Raw genomic sequence first — 11,703 nt, 5'->3', positions numbered from 1 at the left:
AAATACACAATTTTAGAGAGAGATTTCTTCTCCATTGCGATTTGTGATGAGGATGCAAGCTTTCCACGAAAAAGGGGTGTCAAATGTATAATTAGTACGATTCTTTTTAACCAAAAAGAGATTTAACTCCATAGATTCGAAGTTGGGTGCAGGTGCCTGAACATAAACATCGAGGTACGTAGTGCTTTCACCTGATGTGTTCCAATGAAATTGGGCCATTCGTATATTCCGGGTGGTGGGCATTGAGCACAACAGGACAAAAATGATATGGGCACGAAAGAAGGCATGGTTGTGGGCCGAGGACGGCATCGCTTGACCGTGGAAGCGATAGGTGGACATCCCATTTCTCATATTCTTCTTCATAGAGGAAATGTACATGTGTAGTACATACATACTGGTCTTTGGAGAAAGAGGGGTCAAGGATTTCCAAAGACATTGACAGAGAGAGAGAGAGAGAGAGAGAGTGTATGTATGCATATACTACCAGAGACCCAATTGCTGGTTTTTACCTCGTTTTCCTCGTATTCGAGAGAGCTCCCCCTCTCTCCCCACCCTTATATCGAATAAAATCGAATGCTCTGTTTCCCGTCCGGGTAATTATAATGTGCCTGTCTTCCTGCTTCCATCGGTAATCTCTCTCTCTCTCTCTCTCTCCCTCCCCCCCCGTTATTTTTAAATGATCTGAATTCTTCTAGGGTTTCCATGCTTGTTCTTTTTATTTCATGAATTCTGATCAATGTATGGATTTGCTCATGACCCTGATGGAATTGGGCGATCTAAAACCCTATTTTTTGTTTCTCATTTTTGCTTCAACTTACAGATCTGCACAAAACGGCGTTGATATGAGAGGACAAGTCCTTTTTTGACCAAACTCTAGTAGCCTTTGTTTTTCTTTTTTCTTTTCTTTTGGGCATTAGGTTCTTGGGAAAACATTTTCTCTAAGCAGTAAAGAAACAAAAATAATATATGTAAAGAACAAAAAACAGAGATGAAGAAGTTAGCTAGAAGTAGTGGTGCTTTGGCATGTATGGTGAATTCAGAAATAGGTGCTGTGTTAGCAGTGATGAGAAGAAATGCACGATGGGCAGGTAGATACATGGGTGGAGATGCTGACCAAATGGAACATTCTTTGGTTTATTCACTTAAAGCATTACGTCGGAGTATGTTCAATTGGTCACAACCATGGCCGAAAATCAACCCTTCCCTCTACCTTACCCCGTTTTTAGATGTTATAAGGTCGGATGAAACTGGGGCGCTCATCACTGGTGTCGCATTGTCTGCCATTTACAAGATATTGGTTTTAGAGGTCTTCGACCCATTTACCGCCCATGTTGCTGAAGCTATTCATGATATCGTGGATGCCGTGACTAGTTGCCGATTTGAAGTCACCGATTTGGCATCAGAAGAAGTGGTTCTAATGAAGATTTTGCAAGTTCTAGTGGCGATTATGAAACACTCGGCTTCTGATTTGCTTAGTGATCACGATGTTTGCCTTGTGGTTAATACTTGTTTCCGAGTAGTTCATCAGGCAGTTAGCAAAGGCGAGCTTCTTCAAAGAACTGCTCGGCATAGCATGCATGAAATTGTCCGAACTATATTTGCTCATTTGCCTGATCTTGATTCTTCTCTCAAGCTTTTGATGAGCTCTGGTTGTGGGTCTCATGAGGTACACATCCGATTTATTAAGTGATTCATCCAACATATCATACTGTATGTGTGTTTAAGTTTCTCTTATAATACTGTGCATGTCTTTTAAATATTTGGACCTTGCAGAGTGATAATGTAAACAGCACCCATATAGAAGACATTGATGGAATACGCAATGTCTCTACAAATGGTCATGGATCCGATTTTACCCCTAATTCAGATGGGGCCTCTGCTAGGTCTAGTGGTGATCTACATGAGGGAAGAGAAGAAAATGGTCAAGTATCTGAATCTTCTTTGGGGAACAGGGTTCACTCAATAATTGAGCCGTATGGTATAGTGGGTATTCTGGAGATATTCCGCTATCTATGCTCTCTTTTAAACATCGTTGACTCTGGAATAATAAGTGGTCAAAGCTTCCTTGCAATTGATGAAGATGTTCCACTTTTTGCCCTTGGTTTGATCAACTCAGCAGTTGAATTGGGTGGCTCATCATTTGGATGTCATCCGGAATTAATTGCTCTCGTGCAAGATGACCTTTTCCGATTCCTTATGCAATTAGGCCTGTCTACTATTAATCCACTTATTTTGTCAATGGTTTGTAGTATTGTCCTCAACCTTTATCATCACCTCAGGTCTCATTTGAAGCTACAATTTGAAGCATTTTTCTCATGTGTTATAATTCGATTGGCCCAAGGGAAATACGGAGCCACATATCAACAACAAGAAGTTGCAATGGAAGCCCTTGTGGATTTTTGTAGGCAATCTACATTCATGCCAGAGATGTATGCTAATTTTGATTGTGATATTACTTGTGGCAATATATTTGAAGACCTGGGTAATCTTCTTTCAAAGAGTGCTTTCCCAGTGAATTGCCCCTTATCTGCTATGCACATTTTGGCCTTAGAAGGTCTCATTGCTGTTATTCATAGCATGGCTGAACGGGCAAGCTCAACAGCACCAATAGCTCTACCGCTACAACAAATTGAGGGGCAAGACTATGCCCCATTTTGGAGATTAAAATGTGAGAATTATAAAGATGCGAAGTGTTGGGTAAATTTTGTTCAGCGCCAAAAATATATCAAAAGAAGACTCATGATCGGTGCTGACCACTTTAATCGAGATCCAAAGAAAGGTCTCGAGTTCTTGCAAGGGATTAGACTCCTTCCCGAAAAGCTTGATCCTGAGAGTGTTGCATGCTTCTTTAGGTTCACAACAGGCCTTGACAAAAGCTTGTTAGGTGATTTTCTTGGTGACCCGGATGAGTTTTGTTTGCAGGTTCTTGCAGAGTTTGCAAAAACCTTTGATTTTGAGGGCATGGCCTTGGATGCAGCCATGCGTACCTTTCTAGAAACTTTCCGTTTACCTGGAGAAGCACAAAAGATTCAAAGAGTTTTAGAAGCCTTTGCTGGACGATATTATGATCAATCATCACACATGTTTGCAGATAAGGATGCAGCTTTCTTGTTGTCTTATTCCCTTATCATGTTGAACACTGATCAACATAATTCCCAGGTGAAAAAGAAGATGACTGAAGAGGATTTCATAAAGAATAATCGAAGCATTAATGGTGGCAAGGATATGCCTCGGGATTTTCTCTCTGAATTATACCGCTCTATTATCAGAAATGAGATAAAGATCACATACGATAATTCAGTAGGTGTCACAGAAATGACACCAAGTAGATGGGTGGGTCTTATTCATAGGTCACAGAAGACGTCACCGTATATAAAATGTGATGCTCGGCCATTCTTGGATCGGGACATGTTTGCAATCATATCAGGGCCCACAATAGCTGCCATTTCGGTTGTCTTCGATCATTCTGAGGATGATGAAGATGTGTTAAGAATGTGTGTAGAAGGTTTTCTTGCAGTGGCAAAGATATCATCAAGTCATCATTTGGAGGATGTGTTAGATGATCTTGTGGTCTCTCTTTGCAAGTTCATGACTGTACTTAATCCTGCTTCTGTGGAAGAACCAGTGATTGCATTTGGGGATGATACAAAAGCTCGTACAGCAGCAGTCACAGTATTTAAGATAGCCAATAAATATGGAGACTATATACGTACCAGCTGGAGGAATATAGTGGATTGCATATTGAGATTACACAAGCTTGGCCTCCTACCAGCTCGTATTGCTAATGATGATGGTGAAATTGGCAGTGCTATAGTGCAAGGAAGGCCTATTTCTGGTGGTGCAATTTCGATTGCCCTACCACCTTCTGGAGCTAAGAAAAGATCACAAGGATTGATGGGGAGATTTAGTCAGCTATTATCACTAGAAACTGATGAACCTCGATCTCAACCAAGTGAGCAGCAATTGGCTGCGCACCAACGAACCATGCGAGCCATTGAGGCTTGCCACATCGATAACATTATATCTGAAAGTAAATTTCTACAAGCTGAGTCATTATTGCAATTAGTCCGAGCACTGATTTGGGTGGCTGGTCATCCCCAGAAAGCGGGCGGCTCAAGTGAGGATGAAGATACAGCCAACTTCTGCCTTGACCTACTTATTGCTGTTGCACTTAATAACCGTGACCGGATTATGCTTCTTTGGCCGGGGGTCTATGAGCACATATCAAATATTGTTCAATCCACACTGATTCCGTGCCTTCTTGTTGAGAAGGCCGTCTTTGGACTTTTGCGCATTTGTCAAAGGTTGCTTCCGTATAAAGAAGATCTTGCTGAAGAGCTTCTACGGTCTTTGCAGCTGATTTTGAAGCTTGATGCTCGTGTGGCAGATGCTTTTTGCAAGCGGATAACACAAGAAGTGATGCAGCTTGTGGAGAAAAATGCCCAACATATAAGGTCTCCTATGGGGTGGCGAACTGTTTCTGCATTATTATCTATCACAGCTCGCCATGTTGAGGCATCTGAAACTGGTTTTGAAGCTTTATCTTTTATCATGGCTGATGGTGCCCATTTAACACCAGCCAACTATGTGCTTTGTTTAGATGCAGCACGAGCATTTGCAGAAGTGTCAGTTGGGGGTAACGAAAGATCCATTCAGGCATTGAACCTTATGTCCGAATCAACTAAATGTTTGATTCGCTGGTCAGATGCTTCTACTGAAAATGGACCCAACAATCCTAGAGAAAAAAGCTTGCAAGAGCTTGGAGAGATGTGGCTTCGGTTAGCTCATGGGTTAAGGAAAGTGTGTGGGGAGCCGAGAGAGGAGGTAAGAAATTACGCTCTATTATCTCTGCAAAAGAGCTTATCAGCTGCAGAGAATATGTATTTGCTTCCATCAGTATGGGGTCAATGCTTCGATCAAGTTGTATTTGTATTGCTTGATGATTTGCTTGAAATCTCTCTCAGACATTCTCCAAAAGAGTATCGCAACATGGAGAATACCCTTCATTCTGCAACGAAGTTAGTTTCACAAATTTTTCTTCAGTTTTTGGATCAGCTTACATTGCTTCCAAGCTTTCGGGCTCTATGGGTAGCTATACTCAGCCGAATGAAAAGGTACAGGGAAGCCAAATTGAGGGATAATGATAATCAAAAGATTGAAGAGCTGATTCTAGATGTGGTCAAGAACATGTTGGTGGCAATGAAGGCTCGTGGAGTTCTTGTTCAGAAGAGTAGCATTGGTGGTGATAGCCTATGGGAACTTACTTGGCATCATGTTCATGATATTTCTCCGTCTCTACGAGCAGAGCTACTTGAATCTGGATCAGGAGAAAAAGTAGAAACACAAATTCTGAAGGAATAATGCTACTTTCCTCTTTTCTCTCCTGAAAGATGCAAGTTCCAGATATATTTTCACTCAAATATTATTAACAACTCAAGGTCTTAGCGAGGCAAGTGGGTCCAAAGGATCTAAGTGTGCCAGAAGGATGTGAACCAATGATTCTCCAAATAAGCAATGTGATATGTGGCTATGCAAAGTCATCCTTGTAACATGCGAGATCGTAGCAAAATGATGAGTGACATGTTTCTCGGAACTAATCTCACTGGTTAACACGTGTGAGTGCTACCATGCCAATATGAAGATTGGCAACTGTGTATATGATTGTGCTCAAATCACGCTAGTTTCAGTGTGATTGAAAGCATCTAGCACTGTAGATTTGGGCACCTCTTGATTCCAGCCAACATAAAAGGAGATGAGATGAAAGGCTAGAAACACACAGACACATATATGAGGATACCATTCTTGTAAAATACCTACCAATTCAGTTTATAATCAGGATATTGTTGGGCTGTCATAGGCCTTGTTTCATTTTGACATTGTATTTGCATCTCTGTTTTTGATCCCACTGCATGTTCTAGACACATTTAAACAATTTTGGTAAAATGGACTTGGGATGTATATATCTTGTGTGATGCCATGGATATCATGGACTAACGAACAACCAATTAAATAAATTCATCTCTCCAGGGGTATCTCTTTCTCTGCGAGTTTGGGCAATCTTTGATTTTCAATATATTTCATCTTACGCTGGCGTTCTACCTTTATTTATTTATACTATGGAGATGATATTGCTCTCTAGTCTAAGGTATGACAGCTATGGCTCTTGGGATCTAATGTGAAAAAAACAGTATTCAGGTTTGGTGAGGCTTTTATTCCAATGGAAATTTCCCACATCAATACCATATGTGCGAGATCAATCTGTCTTAGATTGTCTTGGAAACAGTATTTATGACATGATCTGTGGAGATGCAATGCGTTTCTCTATATGCTGAACATGGTTTGTGTATCATGTTCATTGCTTGGTATTTCATTGTTCACTATTGATTGGATTTTGTGAATTCTTTTAGACATCTATAATGTTAAGCGAAACTGCAACGACAAATGTGATGTTTGTAGGCTGACGTGACATTCATGCTTGATGAAATGGCGACTATAATCTTACTATTTATAACTAGGATAGAAGCATGTACCCAAAGCTATTTATAATTTTTTTGACCATTTAAAGGATTTTTGTGAGAGAATACTTTGGTTATCACCATGATCAATTCTTTATGATAATCAAATAACCAATAGTTGATGAGAAAGCAAACGAAATTGAAGACAAGAATTCAAGGTGAGTGACGTTGGTACTGAAGAGCTTGATGTGGAGGTGGTGTCCAAAAAACAATCTTACACACATTATGGCCAAAGATGACAAGATCTTTGAATGAAGTTGCTAGCTAGGAAATAAAGAGCATTCCACCTAAAAACATTAGCAATAGGGCATGAAGAGTCTAGCAAGCCACAATAGAGAGGCCTCCCGAGTCATGATAAAGATAAATGATTCATGAAAGATTTGGAATCTTACAATAAGGTAATAGAGTGTGAAAGACTCAACGTCACAAAAGAAATTCAATCACGAAAGAGAAGAACCCAATGATTAGCTTGCTCAAAGTCACAATAACATGCAATTTCACCAGACTAGATCTTAAATCATGAAGTACCTAAGATAGGCCCAAACTCACAAAAGAATATTAAACCATGATAAGTCCTACAACTTAAATCACACAGATAAATAGAGCCTAATAAGCACAATAGGGCCTATTTAAGTCATGATAAGTAGGCCATTCCATGATAGAGAGGCCTCTCTAAGTCACTTAGAGATCTACAAATCATTATAGATTTGACAACACAATCCACAATAGGTAATCATGATACATAGGAAACTCATGACAAAATCTCGTAAGTCATAAAGAGGGAAATCACACGAATTTCTTTTAACTCAACCATGGATAAAAACCTCTAACCAAACACTATGAGTCTACCTAGATGACAAGTTTAAATTTACACACCTCTTGAGGATAGCACAGATAAAATATCACTAGATGGTGAGGTGCTAGGACAATCCAAATACATATTATGGAGGTTGGTTAACTCTAGGACATGAAAAGGCTTCGACCTAAATTTTGCCAAATAACTTAGTCAACCATGACCAATGAACTATGGCATTCACATTGATCACACATCTTTATATTGGTGGAATCACACCTCGAAGATGATATCTATTGGCCGAGGGTTCCAGATTGTTGTATGCCCTATTGGTGGCAAACTTAGTGAGAGTGGTCATCAAGCATCCTTCGGGAGTAGCTTGCCTTGTGAACCCTAACTTCATGAACTCTCACGGTTTAGTTTAGGCTTGAACTTGCTTAAATGGTTTGATCTCAGTTCGGTTTGGCTTGAGCCATGCTTAACGGACTCAAAGCGGTTAAGCCATTTATATACTTTCAATTGATATATATATATATATATATAAGAAGCATATAATAGAGAGGTGAGGAAGTTGGGTTTCGAACCCACAACGCAACGACCCTGGTGATAAAGGTTAGTGTACGACCCTTGATATCCTTTTGAGGAAGCCTTAAAAACAATGATCATTATCCATTAAGGAACAATTTTGATTCCCATTTTTTTTGAGAGGCTAACATGACTCATATCGTAAAGTGTTGCAGTTCCAAGGGTCACTACCGACTCCGAAGTGGTCACCTTCACCTTGGTGGCCTAACCGGAGGGATTGGGGGATGTCACTCCCCAAAGGTAAAGACCATGCCATACATCAATACATGGAAGCATTTACCTCTCCAGTCCTTGCGAGGAAGCCTCGAAGGCTTCTTAAGTTTATGTATGTTAACCCACACCTAATGACTACACTAACTAAAAAATATGATTTTCTTACTTAAATAGATCATTATTGCATATGAAACATACAAGGCATCTCATATAGTAGATACTTAATAAGTAATAAATATTTATACCTCAATTAATTAATGTGGAAAAGCTACATAAAGGGAAATGGCTCTTAATGGATGCAAAATGGGATAAATTGATGACCTAAAGTGATGCCACCCAAAGGCCCCTTATACATGAGAGCTCTTGCCTTTTTTTTACAACTACGCACATGAGCACACATGCGCCTCGGTACTGAATAATCATACAAGATCCTTGGATCACCAAGCTCAAGGTTTAGTGCTCAATGAATGACAACTTGTTTAGAGTGTGGTTAATAACATCTAGCCCCAAATTGCCTTGAAAAGAAAAAAATATTCCCACAAGCTTTACGTTCAATACACCATTAGAATGAGGAGTCCATGTAGTCTCTTGAGGTTAGAGGATAGCTCAAAGTCTCAAGCATAGTTCTAGCCATACGTCCCATTCGTGTCATACTCAAACGCCAATATTCGTATCATACTCATACGTGAAAAGGCTTCGAGTATGATTGAAATCCATACACGGTACATAGATATATACATATGGTGTACATATATATATATATATATAGCAGTTCCGGTAGTGCACGATTCGATGAGAGGTTTGTTGTCGCAAAGGAAGAGAAGGCCATCGAGGACGATGAAAGGAAGCTTTTCCCTTTGTCAGAACACCTTCATCCACTTTCCGCATCTTCCCTACCTCACATCGTCCCCTCAAAGTGATTCCCTGTGATATATTAACGTCTTCTAAGGCCAAATTTGGCCCATGAGACAAATAGGTTACAACAAAAATGAGTGTTTATCCAATCATCAAAACTAAAAATAAAAGAAAATAGCTTAAGCTAAGAAAGTTCTAGTAGTGTACAAAAAGAAGTGGGAGGTCAAAAGTTTTTGGTGTGGGTGTGACCCATGGTCCCGATGCATAGAGTGCCCTAGCCATGGCTTCTAGGCGGTGTAGTTCACGTTCCCTTATTTTCTTTATTGCTTCTACATCTCGTCGAGTTGCTTTGAAACCCGGCATTCGAGGGCGTTTGGTTCTTCTTTGATTTTCTGCTTCATCAAGGGGAAGTCCGAGTGGTGTAGGTGTGTCGACATTCATTGTCTCTCCCTGTTCCCGAAAAACTTCATTTGTTATATGTTGGTAAACATTAGCAACATTATTATCAACGTTTTGTAATTTATTCTCTCTGTGTTGTTTCAATTCTAAGATGTATCTACCTAATTTCTTTATATCTAGTGTATCTAATAGTTTAGGAAGGGTGGGAGAGGAACCAAGTATGTCTTGGTATTTTGCCCTTATCTCGGCATAGGTGGGGCATTTGCATGTAAAATGGTACTCATCCTCTATCTCTATGTGGCATAACCTACATATCCTTTCCTCCCTAGGGACTCCATTAGTACGTCCATTCTCAATCTCAAGTTGGTGAGATGATATTCTAAGTTGACCAATGGCAACCCTTAGTGCATGTGGTAAGAATACATCTAGATATTTTGGGCGCGTGATAAAACCTAACTCAGAGAAGTGCATAAAGTGTTCCTTATAATACGACATTTTAGATGGGAGTGGCTCTAGTGGGGTGATCCATTTATACCGAGTATAAATTTGCCATATTTCTTGGCGTATTACTTTATTACGGTCCTCATGAGAGATTAAAGTGTTATCAGTCATGTGGTCGTACTTAAGGGGGGGGAGGTTAGTAATGTCTAGACCGTTGGCAAGAAGCCAACTCACCATCATGCCATACCATGAGCTAGTATAGCCGGCCGGACTCATACAGTGCTCGAGAGAGCGTGTGTGGTCTAGACAGAGAAGCCCTGTTTTGCATGTGCGAGGAGACAGTGGTTTGAGTGTATGCCTAGACTCTAGAGAGAGAGAGAGAGGAGCTATGTGGTTTGTCTGTGTGAGGGAATGTGAATATTAGATATCTAGATTTTGTAGAGAGAGAAGATCTATCAGTTCTCCTGTGAGAGAGAGAGGGTGTGTGTGTGTCAAACGTCACTTCTATTTGCAAAGAACGATGAATATCAGAAATAAAAAACCCCTAAAAAAAAACCAAAAAAAGAAGAAGCCAAACGAATATCGCGTATCATATCCATACGTTTGCAAACGTTCGCGTACGTCCAGTAAACTGGACGTACGCGAATATTAGGAACTATGGTCTCAAGCTACACGAGTGAGGAACACAAACCATGACGAAATAAAAACAAAAACAATGCAAGTGCAAGCTTAATCTCATAGTGCCATAAGAAGTAGGAGCCAAATAATCCCTTTAGGCTAAGGGATAGATCTTTGTCTCAAGCAACATTAACAAGGGACATAAATTGTGATGAAACAAAAAATAAAAACATAAGCGCAAATAAAGTTGGACCTCTCAATAGGCACCGTGAATATTTGATAGGTATTAGAAGGAGACTAGAGAGATATTAAACTAAATGACGTGCAAAGCAAGAATTTACTAGCTCACCTAGTGGCCTATCCTAATCCGTCGTTGCGGAAATCCGCGAGTATGTGTCGAAATGGGGTGGGACCACCGAGGTCTCAAACCAAGAGGAGATGGATGCCGGGAGATTGAGCTTCGCCTGTACCGGTTCCACCGGTTGTGACACTGACCGGAGCGTTTCTGGATACGTACCGGAGGCAACCAAATGAGAGAGAGAGAAAAGACGCATGCAACACTTACTCAATAAACGCTTCCTAGAAACCGGTGTCGTGAAGATCCGTTACTACATGCGGATCATGAGGCGGAACCGCCGGGGTTCTGGACCGGAAGGATTCGAAGTTCGCACAAGCTTTAGCGAGAAAGTATTTAAGATAGATTGAAAGAGAGATTAAGATTGAACTCTTGACTTTAGATTTGAAGAACAAGATTAATACATCAATTGGATAATGAATTATCTTCTTAATATTAATTTTGATATAAAGTACAAAGCTTGCTTCCAAAAATTTTACATTAGTTCGTTCATCTTTTTCCTCCCCTCTTTTATAGATGGCCTCATGCATTTGAGGGTACAAGACATGCATAAAATGCATGTTTGCCATTTGACGCTCATGTATTACATCTGGTGCATGATAACCATATCACTCATTTTAGCTCTCATGTATGAGAATTTACATGTAAAGTTACAATGATAAAAATATAATTCCAAGAAAATGCGTTGGCTTAGTGGTAAGCCTATTGACTCTCAACTTGGAGGTGCAAGGTTTAAATCCTTACTTTCCCTCTTTGTGTATATGTATAAATAAATATTTATTTATTTATCCATCTAGCCGCCGGTTGCCGGTTACCGGTTACCGTTCAGTCGCCGAATGTCGGTTACCGTTCGGTTGCCGGATGCCGATTACCGCCGGCTCCATCGCCAGTCCGATTTTGGTTGGCCAAAACCTTTGCAAGTAGCCAGG

General features: G+C 40.2%; 1 protein-coding gene across 2 annotated transcripts; it reads left to right on the top strand.

The window, feature by feature from the left end:
• Positions 1-483: 483 nt before the first annotated feature.
• Positions 484-5,868, top strand: GN (sec7 domain-containing protein). Of its 2 annotated transcripts, XM_087315837.1 has the most exons (3): positions 484-628; positions 821-1,666; positions 1,774-5,868. In XM_087315837.1, exons 2-3 carry the CDS (start codon positions 989-991, stop codon positions 5,359-5,361), a joined length of 4,266 nt encoding a protein of 1,421 aa, XP_087171963.1. In that variant the 5' UTR covers positions 484-628; positions 821-988; the 3' UTR covers positions 5,362-5,868. The 2 variants fall into 2 exon arrangements, with proteins under 2 accessions (XP_087171963.1, XP_087171964.1); XM_087315838.1 differs by lacking the exon at positions 484-628 and having other exon boundaries at positions 678-1,666.
• Positions 5,869-11,703: the final 5,835 nt, after the last annotated feature.

Source organism: Azolla caroliniana, unplaced genomic scaffold (genome assembly GCF_043228905.1).
Source record: "Azolla caroliniana isolate FFs.n. ecotype wild unplaced genomic scaffold, voAzoCaro1.0.p SCAF_2, whole genome shotgun sequence".
Taxonomy (NCBI): Eukaryota; Viridiplantae; Streptophyta; class Polypodiopsida; order Salviniales; family Salviniaceae; genus Azolla; species Azolla caroliniana.
This window is presented reverse-complemented; position numbering and strand designations above follow the sequence as displayed.

Bases quoted from the DNA above. Each gene is read 5' to 3' on its own strand.
- GN (XM_087315837.1), top strand. From the start codon at position 989: ATGAAGAAGTTAGCTAGAAGTAGTGGTGCTTTGGCATGTATGGTGAAT. The intron at 1,667-1,773 runs GTACACATCCGA...TGGACCTTGCAG, and splicing joins CTGGTTGTGGGTCTCATGAG to AGTGATAATGTAAACAGCAC.